The 13,469-nt window shown below is 45.4% G+C and overlaps 1 protein-coding gene across 1 annotated transcript; it reads left to right on the top strand.

Moving 5' to 3' along the window:
* The first annotated feature begins 8,630 nt into the window (after nucleotides 1-8,630).
* On the top strand, nucleotides 8,631-13,469 carry LOC129495199 (lipocalin Can f 6.0101). Its single transcript, XM_055302632.1, has 7 exons — nucleotides 8,631-9,026; nucleotides 9,385-9,521; nucleotides 10,266-10,339; nucleotides 11,003-11,113; nucleotides 11,446-11,547; nucleotides 11,724-11,769; nucleotides 13,110-13,469. The coding sequence occupies exons 1-7, from the start codon at nucleotides 8,934-8,936 to the stop codon at nucleotides 13,117-13,119; spliced, it is 573 nt and encodes a 190-aa protein (XP_055158607.1). The 5' UTR covers nucleotides 8,631-8,933; the 3' UTR covers nucleotides 13,120-13,469.

The following is a 13,469-nucleotide window of genomic DNA, read 5'->3' on the forward strand; positions in this document are numbered from 1 at the left end:
CTTTTTGCCTCTTTTTGCAGTTCTCCAAAAGGAGACTGGCTACTTGATGAAGTGTTAAAGCTTGTGTGTCTCGCCTAAGTTGTGTTTTTAAATCAGTTTTTAACAGCAGTAGGAGAAATTAGCGATGAAGGCCTGGGCTAGTGGGGTTCAGGAGTTCCTTTGGGCGCTTCCTCAGTCCTACTCCTTCCCTCACAGTGAAAACAGCCCGTGGAAAAGAGCCATTTTGGTAGAAACCCCACGCTGTGGGCCCAGGCAGGCCCCCTCTAACCCACCAGCTTGCCGCGCGCCCACCCACCCCGGCCTCCCTCCCGGGAGGAGGTGCCAGGGCCGCACACTAACGCTGCGGGGCACCAGGGGGCCATAGAAGGGGGCAGGGGAGTGCTGCAGGCCGCACCCGCCTCCTCTAATTTATTTCCAGTTTACTTTGCTCTTCTACATAATTTTTTTTTTAAAGATTTTATTTACTTCTCCATAGACACACACAAAGAGAGAGGCACAGACCCAGGCAGAGGGAGAAGCAGGCTCCATGCAGGGAGCCCGACGTGGGACTCGATCCCGGGTCTCCAGGATCACACCCCAGGCTGCAGGCCGCGCCACACCGCTGCGCCCCCGGGGCTGCCCTACTCTGCTCTTCTACAAGCTCACACAGCGAAACGGTAGGTCACGGATTCTTAGACTTCTTTTTTAAAAAGAAAAATATTTAAAACTACAAATTTTCTTCTAAACCCCGCATTAGCTGCATCCCACAGATCTCCATGGAACGCATCTTCATTGTCATTTCACTGACCCGAACATTTTCTGATTTTCTTGTGATTTCCTCTTTGACCGGGGCTCTAGCTCCTTCCCCGCTCCGTTGGCACCTGGGCCAGGCCCTGGAGCCCTTCACTTAAGCCAGAGAGGCCGTGAAGCCGTGAAAGTCCCGCCTGGGCTCGGCCTCGGACGGAGGGCCCCGCAGGTGAACATGCGCGCTCCCAGGCAGGTGCGCGCCCGCCAGGCCGTGCTGCCACGCACGCGCGCTCCCACGCACTCCTGCTCCCACGCACAAGCGCTCCCAGCAGGCCGTGCTCCCAGGCAGGTGCGCTCCCACGCACCCACGCAGCCCGCGCTCCCACACACGAGCGCTCCCACCAGGCGGCGTTCCCACGCACGCGCGCTCCCACCAGGTGGCGTTCCCACGCACACCGCGCTCCCACGCACCCACGCAGCCCGCGCTCCCACACACGAGCGCTCCCACCAGCCGGCGTTCCCACGCACGCGCGCTCCCACGCACTCCCGCTCCCATGCAGGCGCATTCCCACGCACGCGCGCTCCCACCAGGCGGCGTTCCCACGCACGCGCGCTCCCACGCACTCCCGCTCCCATGCAGGCGCATTCCCACGCACGCGCGCTCCCACCAGGCCGCGCGCAGGCCGTGCTGCGGCCCCGCCCAGCGGGAGTCAGTCTCCCCGGGGCTGGGCACGTTCGCCACGCCGTGCCGTGCCCCCGCGCTCCTTTCTGGATCCGCATTTTCCTCCGGCTCCCGCAGAGGATTCCCGGGCAGAGGGACGGAGAGGAGCGGGCGGCCGCTGCCCTCGCTCCGCAGGCCGCGGGGGGCAGGGCCGCGGGGGGCAGGGCCTCGGGGGCAGGGCCGCGCTCCCGCGTGCTTGGTCTCCGCCTGGCGGCCACCAGCCTCAACGGCAACCGCCCGGGCCCTGCCCTTTCTGCACCGGTTGATCGGTTCCCCCCAATAAAGGAGATTTTGCCTCTCGTTTTAATTTGGAACCCAGGCCGACTTCTCTTATGTGAGATGGTGTTTATCCTATTCCTACATTTGACTGATAGTTTGGCTGGATTTTGTAAACTCTGGGTTAAAAATCACTTTCATCAGTGTGAAGTGATTTTGCCATCATTTTTGAGCTTCTAGCATTTCTGTTTAAGAATGCCATCTGAGGGAATCTCTGGGTGGCGCAGCGGTTTGGCGCCTGCCTTTGGCCCAGGGCGCGATCCTGGAGACCCGGGATCGAATCCCACGTCGGGCTCCCGGTGCATGGAGCCTGCTTCTCCCTCTGCCTGTGTCTCTGCCTCTCTCTCTCTCTCTCTCTCTCTCTCTCTCTCTATCATAAATAAATAAAAATTAAAAAAAAGAATGCCATCTGATTTTGCGTGTGACTTTTCGTGTGTTTGTGTGTGTGTGTGTGTGTGTGTGTGTGTGTGAGACTCTTAGGTTCCCTTTTTTTCTCTTCCCATATTCTCAGATTTAAGTGTGATGTTCCTTAATTTTGCATCTTGTTCACCCTCCTATACGTCCATTGTATCATTTTACACCACCAACAACGTATGACAATTCTTCCAGTGTTTGTCGCTGTCAGATGTTTGGTTTGTTTTTTGTTCTTGCCATTTGCGTTGGTATCTGGAAATATGTCACGGTAGCTTTGATTTTAAAATATAAATCAACAACCAAAATATCAAAACATCATTTAGATCCACCTCCTCTCTTCTGCCAAAGAGGGTAGTAATATCCTTTTATTGGTTGAGGAATTTGGAAACTAGACAAAGTGTAAACCTGTGCAGGGTTTTTAGAGGGCAATTATGTGTTCATTAGGATAGGGATTTTCTCTGCTGGTTCCCTGCTGTGTCATAATGCCCAGGTCAGCACCTAGCACAAAGCAGGAGCTAAATGTGACAAATAAAGAATAAAGGAATGGTAAGACACTGGCTATGTGGCATGGCAAAAATCCAGCTTTGGACGGTTCATGCCAGAGTGTTTTTGTTTGTTTAATTTCTAAAAACAAGCCAAAAGCACTACGAGAATAAGACAAGATCTACTTCCATCTCGATTCTGGAGATACGTAATTAGACTAAATCACACCAATGACAAAATGAGTCAGTTCAGGGAACTGGAGAGACAGAGCTTTTGCTTTTAGGAATCTTTTAGCATCCTCTCAGTAGTATATTTTACCAATAAAAACAGCCAATCAAAGACCTCAGATACTTACATATTGAAAATAACAGAAAGATTATTAGTACACTCTCCCCCAGATGATTCAGATTGGATAATTTCTGGGTATCCAGTCTTCTCTCCCCTGACTGGGAACCATCACAGACACCTTGCCCCAGTGTGTGTTGGGCGGGGTGGGGGGTGGGGGAGCACTCAGGATCCCTCTAGGTTTCCTATTTCACAAGCCTCAGCTTCCATGTGCCTAAGTGAGGGGCGGATTTTTGCCTCCCTCAACCTTGCTGCAGGGTGAGCCTGCAGGCTGTGACCCAATGATGCAGGGCAGGTTGGGGAAAGAAGAGCCAGATGTGGCCAGGTAAGGGCCAGGAGGTCAAGTACAAACTGGAACCTGCCAGGCACTTCTGCATAGATGCTTCCTGTGGTTGGCACAGTCCCATCCTTCAGGTCTCAGCTCCTAAGAATGGTCTCCTTGACCACATAGTGGTTGTGTTGTGTCAGCTGGGTTAGACTGAAGAACTGTGTTTCCTACCAGTGCTTTCCCTGTATGGTTCCAGTGAGAGTTGGCTAAAAGAAGAGTATGCATTAAAATTTGGAAGGCACAAGTCAGGCAATGGCCATTACTCTCTGGAGGTCACCGTAGTCAGACGAGGTGATGCCAAGGCACCCCGTAGGTTCCAGCACCCGGATGCTGAGAGAGCTGTGGATCTCTTTTGAGGAGGCTACTTATTTCTGGATATTAGGATCATATGCCAGACGTAGACATGAACTGCTCAGATTTCCCCTCCGAGAAAGGGCTCATGGCAGGAGTGTGGTTAGCTGACAGCCTCCACTGATCAGATTTGCCTCCGATCTTGAACTGAGGTCCTGGTTTCCTTGGAGTGACCCCAGTCGGTGACTCACCATGTGGTACAAGATCCTATTCCTTTCTTTTTCTTTTTTTTTCTTTTAAAGATTTTATTTATTTAGTCATGAGAGACCCAGAGAGAGAGGGGCAGAGACTCAGGCAGAGGGAAAAGCAGGCTCCCTGCAGGGAGCCCGATGCGGGACTCGATCCCGGGACCCCGAGGTCATGCCCTGGGCTGATGGCAAATGCTCAACCCCTGAGCCACCCAGGTGTCCCCAGATCCCCTTCATTTCTTCCCTACGCGGGATTCTTCTAACATCCTTCAGACCTCCCCACTGGGCTGACAGAGACTTTGTCAGATCTACATCATCTTTTCCTAATCCTCCTGTAATCCTGCCTCCTTTTTCCTTTCACAAATGTTACTCCCTGATAAGCCTTCCACACCCCTGTATCTGTCTCAGTATCTGCTTTCCAGAGGACTCAGCTGACACAGATGGTATGTTGTTAGGTCTAAGAGACCTTTCATCCGTAAAGGGAATGGATATTTTAGAACTGGATTTGGGTTGGTACCAGCAGAATGTATAACCACCCTGGGTGCCAGGGACCAAGAAATACTTCCCAGTCTGCCACACAAATTAAATCAGCTTGTGTTTCTTCCTATTCTTCTTGGCACTGATAATTGCCAATTGTGTTGGTATTATATAACATGGCTTGAATGTTCCCACTGGCTTTCTCAATGAGTGACCTGTTCAATTAATTAAGAGTACGATGAAGACAAGGTCACTAAATCCATTTCCAGCCAGCCAATTAGTTTCAGTCAAGTTTCCTGGCCATAAGCGGACTGTTATCCATTCATATATGGATTCCATAAGCCTCTTACCCACACACGGAGTCATAATGTAGGCCAATCACTTCTCAACCACCTGGTAGACTGTCACCCTTCTCTTGGGTCACTTAAAAAATGCCCTATATTTGGTGTTGAGTGAGGAAGTCCTAATGTGGTTGGTGACCAGTTCTTAACTTGAAGCCATGAACGGAAGGGGATAGTATTCCTTTTTTGGCATGGAAGTATCTCCTAATTCCTTATGAGAACAGTCTTTCCAAATCATCCATCCACCCATTTGACTATCAAGTTTTTGGTTTACGGAAAAGCGTTGCTACTCGCCCTCCACTTGGCCAGACTCTTGGCAGCTACACCCACAGTGCCACATTTCTGAGAAACCTGCATGCAGCTTCTTCAGTAGGAACTACCAGGCAGGCACCCCCGAGGGTCTAAAGCATTGCTCGTTCCTGTTCTATTCGTCTTCCATGTCAGAAACATCAAGCTTCCACATCTTTAACAAGTGAAGCCATGGAAGCAGGGGCCCCGGGGTCAGACAGTCTTGGGGTTCAAATACAGATTCTCCCACAGACTGGCTGTGTGATCTGGGTCCATTTACTTAAGCTCTCTGAATCTTAGTTCACACCTCTGTTCACACCTCTCTATACCTATAATATAGCGCTATTATGAAGATTATATGAAAGAATATTTGTAAAGCACTTCTCTAATACTGAGTTCTTACTCTATTTCCAACATTAAAATATTATTTTTATGTATCAAGCCTTTGGACAGATGATATTTGTACTGCCACATCCTCATTATAACCATTTGCCTTGGTAAATGGATTCTGACACAATCCCATCCTTGAACAAATGTAACTTTGAACAAGACCTTCTTTCTTTGCTTACCAGATTGTTCCTAAGTTTGATGACGTCTAAAAGCCTTAAATATAAAAGTTGCTCAAGCAACCTGACTGTAATAGAGCAGTTTGGATCCAGATGTCATGTTTGAAATGTGGCCATATGATTAAATATTAGCTCTCTGGTCTTAAAAGATTGGTACATTGGGTATTTGGGGCCTTGGCAGTTCAGCCCTGGAATGACTGGATACCCTTAGAATCAGGACCGTACTCAGCTGGCCCCATAAAAGAGAAGGTGCAAAAGCTAGCTCCCCAGTACAACGGCAGAGGCCAGGGTATACACATAGCCTGTCTGCTGCTGTTGTGCTGACTCAGAGAGGCTCCTCAGAGGTGCTATTTGCCCCCTAAGCAGAAAGGAAGGGGTCCATTTCCTTGGGGCCCATAGGCTGGCAGACAAGTCAATTCTCAGCTTTTTCCCCATAAAGCCTTTATTTCTCAGGGACTGTCTCTTTCCCTCTCCACTGGACTGAGAGACGACTGAAGTCTATTAAAGCTTGCATTCTTTAGGTAAAATTCCACTCATCTGGAGAGAAAATATTCTGGCACTGTACCTAGAATTAAGTGGTCAATCTTTATTTTTTTCAATGTCCATTTGCATTGAGGATCTTCTCTTTTAAAAAAGATTTTATTTATTCATGAGAGACATACACAGAGAGTGGCAGAGACACAGGCAGAGGGAGAAGCGGGCTCCCTGTGGGAAGCCCAATGTGGGACTTGATCCCAGGACCCCAGGGACCACACTCTGAGCTGAAGGCAGATGCTCAACCACTGAGTCACCCAGGTTTCCCCAAGTGGTCAGTCTTTTTTTTTAATTTTTTATTTATTTATGATAGTCACACACAGAGAGAGAGAGGCAGAGACATAGGCAGAGAGAGAAGCAGGCTCCATGCACCGGGAGCCCGACGTGGGATTCAATCCCTGGTCTCCAGGATCGCACCCTGGGCCAAAGGCAGGCGCTAAACCGCTGCGCCACCCAGGGATCCCCGTGGTCAGTCTTTAACTGAATCAAATCACGTATTTTCTCCTTTTATTCATCTTCATTACTATTGGTTTCTGTTTTCATATATATATTTTTTTCTTTCTTCCCCCTGCAAGTATTTTCTCCCAATCTGTGATTTGTTTTGCATTCTTTTGTGACTTTTGAAGAACACAACTGTAATTTTGATGATATCTTATTTTTGAAATTGCCATTTTATGACTCATGCCTTTGGTATTGTATCTAGAAAATCTTTGTCAAATGTAGGGTCACAGAGATTTTCTCGTCTGTTTTCTTTGCAAAGTTTTGTGGTTTTAGGTTTTCAGATTTATGTCTATGATCCATTTTGAGTTAATTTTTGTATATGATATAAGGATTGAAATTCATCTCACTGCATGGATAGCTGTTTGTTCTAGCATCATTTGTTGAAAATATCATATCCTTTGTCAAAGATCAGTCATTTACATACGTACTGATCATGCTAATACAACATGGTCTTTATTATGGTAGCTTTATAAAAAAATCTTGAAATAAAATAATGCTAATTTTCCAACACGTTCATCATTTTCAAATTTGTTTTGGCTATTCTAGACTCTTCGCATTTTCATATAAGTTTAAAAATCTATTTTCCAATTTCTAGCGAGAAGTGCCTACTGGGATATTGATTGTGGTTAATTAAATGGAAAGGAAAAAGTACACAGCCTTTGTCACCAATTCAACGTCAGTTCTTCCATCTCAGGAACAGGAAAACCCATAGCCAGCCCATAATGACTAAAGTTATATAGATCTCAAAATACCAGTGCCTGGATATTGGTTGAGCATAAATTAGGAATGGTCACAGGGGCTGGAGTGGCTTTTTTTTTTAAATATTTATTTGAGAGAGAGAGAGAGAACAGCAGAAGGGGTAGAGGGAGAGGGAGAGAGAATTTCAAGCAGACTCCGAGCTGAGCGCAGCGCCTGATGCAGGGCTCAATCTCAGGACCCTGAGATCATAATCTGAGAAACCAAGAGTAAGACATTTTACCAACTATGCCACCCAGGTGCTCTTGGAATGACTTTTCTAAATCAAGCCATAGGTAGAATGCCACAATTCCTAGGTTCACTGCCTTATGCTCAGCTCCTTCCATGTCACCAACCTCTTTCTGTTTTGGGGGTGATGCAGAAGGGGACAAGGCACAAGGTAGAAATGAACTATAGCTTTTAACAAGCTCCAGCTGGGGGCATGTGATCCTACTCACCTGAATGCTCTTCCCACATGCCCTCCACATCTTCATACCCTCCCTGACTTTCAAGACCTAGGCCAAGTCCCACCTTATCCAGGAATAATTCTCTGACCAATATGTGCCAGACATTATGCTGAGGGTTCTACACACATCATCTTATCGAATCCCTACAGTAATCTATGATGCACATATAATTATCCCTCTTTAAAGGAAACTAAGGCTCAGAGAAGTTAAATCTGTCCCCATGGCTTCAAAATGGCAGAGATAGGAAGGAAGCTCATATCTACATAACTCCAAAGTCATGTTCTTAAGCACTTTCTCTGTGATACCAATTCCCCAGCATCACTCCTTTTCTGACCTACAGTGGTTTGAACTTAGTCCGACTCAGTTGGGTTATTTCATATGCTTATAGAGTCATATGAAATGAGTAGATGCAGCATTTCCCCAACTCCATTGAAGGTTACTTGATGGAAGAGATGACATCTTGTACCTCTCCACCTGTCTTACGGGGTCTCTGGTATAGTGGGGTATACACTGTGACTCAACACTGTCTATTCACCGTGGGGAGGGGGAAACCACACTGGTCGAGTTCAGACAATAAGGAAAAAAATGAAAATATACTGAATACCAGAAACCATACTTCATTATTTTATTCACCCTATTTTGACCGACTCTATTTTAATGTTTTGTGAAAGGTACTGTCACCTTGGTAGAGAGTTTCTTTTGTTTCAGAAATTAATAACAATGGAGTGGCATGCCCAATTCTGCACACTGTGTGAGTGGTGGAACATAGAGTCCCTACACATTCCACTTCCCAGTGATAGTCCATTCCTACCATGCATAATTGGCTTTCTGATCCCAAGCCAGACCCTCAGTTAAATCTGGTTTCAAAAGGCAGCTGTTTTTTTCCCACTATTTTTCCTGAGTATATGTTTTGGGAAATTTAAGGCCACTAAGTAGATCTAAAGAGAGATGAGATTGCCAAGTTTCAAAAGGGCAGGAACAATCCTTGGCCTCACACCAATGAATGACAAACTGTTTAATGGAATGGGAGGAGTAAAAGTGGTGTCCCATGCAAAAACAAAACAAAACAAAACAAAAAAACTAGACCCAGAACAGATATAAAAACGGAGGAGCTGAGGAGTGGAGCCACTGTCAGGGAGAGGCTTGCTTCCAGTAGCTGTGGGGGCAACGGTGCTAGCTATCTCCTGCCAACATGAAGCTGCTGTTGCTGTGTCTGGGACTGATTCTAGTCCGTGCCCACGAGGAAGAAAACGATGTTGTGAAAGGAAACTTCGATATTTCAGAGGTAGAGTTAGCATGGTGTAGTAACTTCAGACCTTGGGGATGGCTTGGAGGATTCTGAAGCAACATGGCCCTACTGGAGAGCAGGAGTCCCTTGACATATTAGACAAAAAGGGTGGTTTCAGACTCTTAACTAAGAGCAATTGTACCATGTTAAAAGACGACAACATTTGGGGACCTCTATTCTCCCTGGAGGGATAGTGGAAAGAGCCCTAGATGTGGTACCAATTGACTTGAGTTCTAATTCTGTGTTCACGTCACCATTATGAGGTCACCCACAGGGCAAAGTTCAAGGAGACAAGTGATCCTGTGGTGTTCCCTCTCCTCTTTTCTTACCCAATTATTTTGCTGATTTATCGCAGATTTCGGGAGATTGGTATTCCATTCTCTTGGCCTCAGATATCAAGGAAAAGATAGAAGAAAATGGCAGCATGAGGGTTTTTGTGAACGACATTGAAGTCCTGAGCAACTCGTCTCTGATCTTTACAATGCATACAAAGTAAGTATGGCCTTCTTCACTTGGGAAAGGAGACACGAGAGTCTGAATATCATGTTGGAACTCTGTGTGCATGAGCATGTGTGCACACACGTAAGGGTGTACCCATACATTCTGGGTCTCTATTCAAAATCAGAGTCCACTATCTGATACTGATTGGACGTGGAGAACCCAGGCCTCTTCCAGATTCAGAGATAAGAATCATGACAGAAATAAATTAAAATAGGAGTAGAGGAGGTAAGTAGAAGGTACCAGAATCGTAGGTAGTATGGCAGTACAGCATTAATTTGGAGCACTGGATTTGGAATTGACAGCCTCTCTCTTTAATGTCTCTCTTACTAGCTGTGTGACCAAGAAATTTCATCTGTTTCCACCTCAATTTTCCCTTGGGTAAAGAGAATGATACTAATTCCCTCTTTTTTTTTTTTTTTTTTTTGCAAGGACCCTGTGAGTTAATGTTTGTAGAGCACTTATGTGAGAGGCTGGCACATGTGAGCACTCAGCTAATTATCTAGACAGGTAGTTGTAGTAATAGTAATAGTGGGAAGTAGTAGCAGAATAACAATAATAGAAGCAGTTGGCCCCTTCTTAAAGTATCACATAAAGTGAAATAATGTAAATAAAAGCTCTTTGGAAATTGTACCTCCAAAATGTTCAACAGTTAAGTGGAATCAGAAACTCAGGGGTAGAGGGTGAAGGAGCTAGCCCATCTATATCTCTTGGACATCAGCTTATTCTGTTTTACAGAGTGAATGGAAAGTGTACTAAAATTTCTCTGATTTGTAACAAAACAGAAAAGGATGGTGAATATGATGTTGTGTGTAAGTAAATTTAAAAAGTCTTTCTAAATTCTACTTCCAACTTCAAGAATTTACTAAACCCCAATATCTTCAGGATCTTGACCAATTTCTGATCAATGTTTACTCACATGATATAATGGGAGCCATGTAATAGATAATATCACGAATCTGGAAGAATCTTGGGCATAAAAGCCAAAGCCTGGCACATCATACTATCAGACAAAGAAGGTAGTTTGATTATATGTACCTCCAGCAAGGAAAGAAAATAGACAGACAAACAAAAGACAAATGATGAGACAGCTTCTCGTTCCCTGCCCACTCTCTGATGATGTCTAGTGGCCATTGACATAGGACATTGCTTAGAGTATAGTACTGGGTATGTAATGCCAGTGGGGTTTATAGAGAGGACAGAGACACATAATTGGCAGAGATGGCCTCAGGGAGGATGATAGAGCATAAATTGCTACTATAGCTAAATTTTTCTACCACCAGTAGTCATTGTACCAGTATCCCTTGGATGTTGCCCCATGAAGCCCTGGGAGATGTAAATGAAGGCATTAGATATCACTCTCTATCTCTTCCATGATATACACTTGAATTTGTTTTGTGAGTGAGAATAGGTAAAGGGTTTCCTCTGCTTCTTGTGGACCAAGCAAGCTGAGTTGTGTTCTGTTTCCTTCACAGATGATGGATACAATTTATTTAGAATAATTGAAACAGACTATGAGGACTATATTATATTTCATCTTGTTAATACCAACCAGGAACAGGCCTTCCAACTGATGGAGCTCTATGGTAGAGTATTTTCATGCTGACACTCATCGTGGGGTAGGGAGGGCGAAGAAGGAAGGCAAGCAGTTCTCCCAATTTTATCCTGGAATGTCTCTCCTCCCCTGCAGACAGATGTTCACTTTTGGTAATCCCCCAGGCTTGGTGATGGGAAAATGATAACATCTCTCATTGTCCCATAAGCTATAGTCAAATTCAAGACAGGTTATAACCCATCCCCAAGACTTCTGCCTAAGCACCCAACCAGTGCTGTCCGTTTTCCCATCCATCTGGAGCCACCCCTCATGAGCCTCAGTGACATACAAAAGACACAGCAGTTCCTGTTGCTCTTCCCACAGCCCGAAAACCAGATGTGAGTCCAAAGGTCAAGGAAAAGTTTGTGAGATATTGCCAAGGAATGGAAATTCCTAAGGAAAACATACTTGACCTGACCCAAGTTGGTAAGTTTAGCTCTTTCTGGTTTTCCCTTCCTAAATTCCTACATTTACTGAGGTAAAAAAAATCAAGAGAAGGCAATACCCCCAATCAGTCCCCTTTGTTTTACCCTGAAAAATCATTTGGTTTGTCTCTGGAAAATAAACCGGGGTCAGTGTCTGCATGTGCTCTGCCTCCACAGATCGCTGTCTCCAGGCCCGACAGAGCGAAGCAGCCCAGGTCTCCAGGTTGGTGATCTCTGGTGAAGAGGGTGTCCCAGGGATCCATGACTTCCAAAAGCATTAGGGATTTGTGTCCAAAGATGGCAATAAAAATAATTTGGTGAGGAAACTTGTGGGGAGAACATGAGATGTGGAGTTGGAGGAACTAGGTGTAGGACTCATTCCTATCATGAGCTTTGTTGTTGTTGTTGTTTTAAAGATTTTACTTATTTATTTGACAGAGAGCACAAGTAAGCAGAATGACAGACAGAAGGAGAGGGAGAAGCAGGCTCCCTGATGAGCAGAGAGTCCAACATGGGGCTCAATCCCAGGACCCTGAGATCATAACCTGAGCTGAAGGCAGACGCTTAACTGACAGAGCCACCTAAGGGCCCCTACCATGAGCTTTTGAACAAACAACCTAAGCAATTACAAGCAGAACAATGATGTTTACCCTACAGAGTTACTGTGTGGACATAATGCTGGTGAGAGGCCTTAGTAATTGGTAATGTGCTAGAAATCATTAAGACTTAAAATATGAGGGGCACTGGGTGGTTAAGCCTCTGCCTTCAGTTCAGGTCATAATCTTAGAGTCCTGGGATCAAGCCCTGCGTCAGGCTCTGTGCTCAGCAGGGAGTCTGCCTCTCTCTCTCTCTCTCTCTCCCTCTGCCCCTCCTCCCACTTGTTCTCTCTCTCTCTCAAATAAATAAATAAATAATTTTTTAAAAGACTTAAAATTTAAAATAGGGAAAGAGTAATAGGGCATGAGTATGAAACTCACACCTATTTCTGTGTTTGTGGTCTATCCTCCAAGCCCAGGAGGCCATCTTACGCTCGAGTTTATGACAAACATTTCATCCTTTGATCTCTGCACATCCTTAACTTCTCACCTGAGAATAGAGCTGTCTGAACTTCCACTGTCTTCTAAACTGGAAAATATACTGAATTTTCTCATTGGTTTCCTACCTTAGATTTATTGTGGAGCGTCGTTCAGATAATGTGGCTTCCATAAACTAAGCATTGAATAAAAGGTAGCTCTGGCTTTGCCATTCTCTCTCAATTTATCAAAAACTCTTTAAAACTTCTTGTGCTGAAGATGGTAGAAACACGCCTAGGATCCTTCCTTGCTTCTTTTCTTTTTTCCCATAGATTCAGGTTGGGGAAGATTAAGATGAGATCAGCAACAGGAGAAAAAGCATTTACTCATTGCCCTCCCTCTGCTATTTTGGCAAGTAACGTAGGTTAAAAGACAGGTTGACATCTCCTTCTTCACATTTGTCTCTGAAATAGAAATTCTTTTTGCCCTCAATTCAATCCAAGAAGTGCTTAATATGTTTCTGTGTTCTCTTTTTCATCTGCTTATTTAGTGCTGAGTGAATGCTTCCTCGTTTGGGCTCCAGGATCTTCCCTTCCATGGCCCCACGCCATCCAGTAACAGTTCTTACCTGACTTCCATCATTATCACTTATGAAAACATTATCTCTGTCTGCATCTTCAGGATCTTTCCTAATTGTCTAGGAAAACTCATCAACCAACCAAGAATGAAAGATTTTCTACAAATTTTTGAATCTCCTTGTCATAACGCAGGAGAACCCCACCATGAATAAGATTTTCCTCTACCTGGTCAATAAATGATTAGCCCTGCAGTCCTGTGGTTTGTCTTTGTGTATATGAGAGATACGGGGCCCCCAACAAGTTAAGGAATGGGGGGGGACCTCCTTGGCTCT

Source organism: Nyctereutes procyonoides, unplaced genomic scaffold (assembly GCF_905146905.1).
Source record: "Nyctereutes procyonoides isolate TBG_1078 unplaced genomic scaffold, NYPRO_anot_genome, whole genome shotgun sequence".
NCBI lineage: Eukaryota > Metazoa > Chordata > Mammalia > Carnivora > Canidae > Nyctereutes > Nyctereutes procyonoides.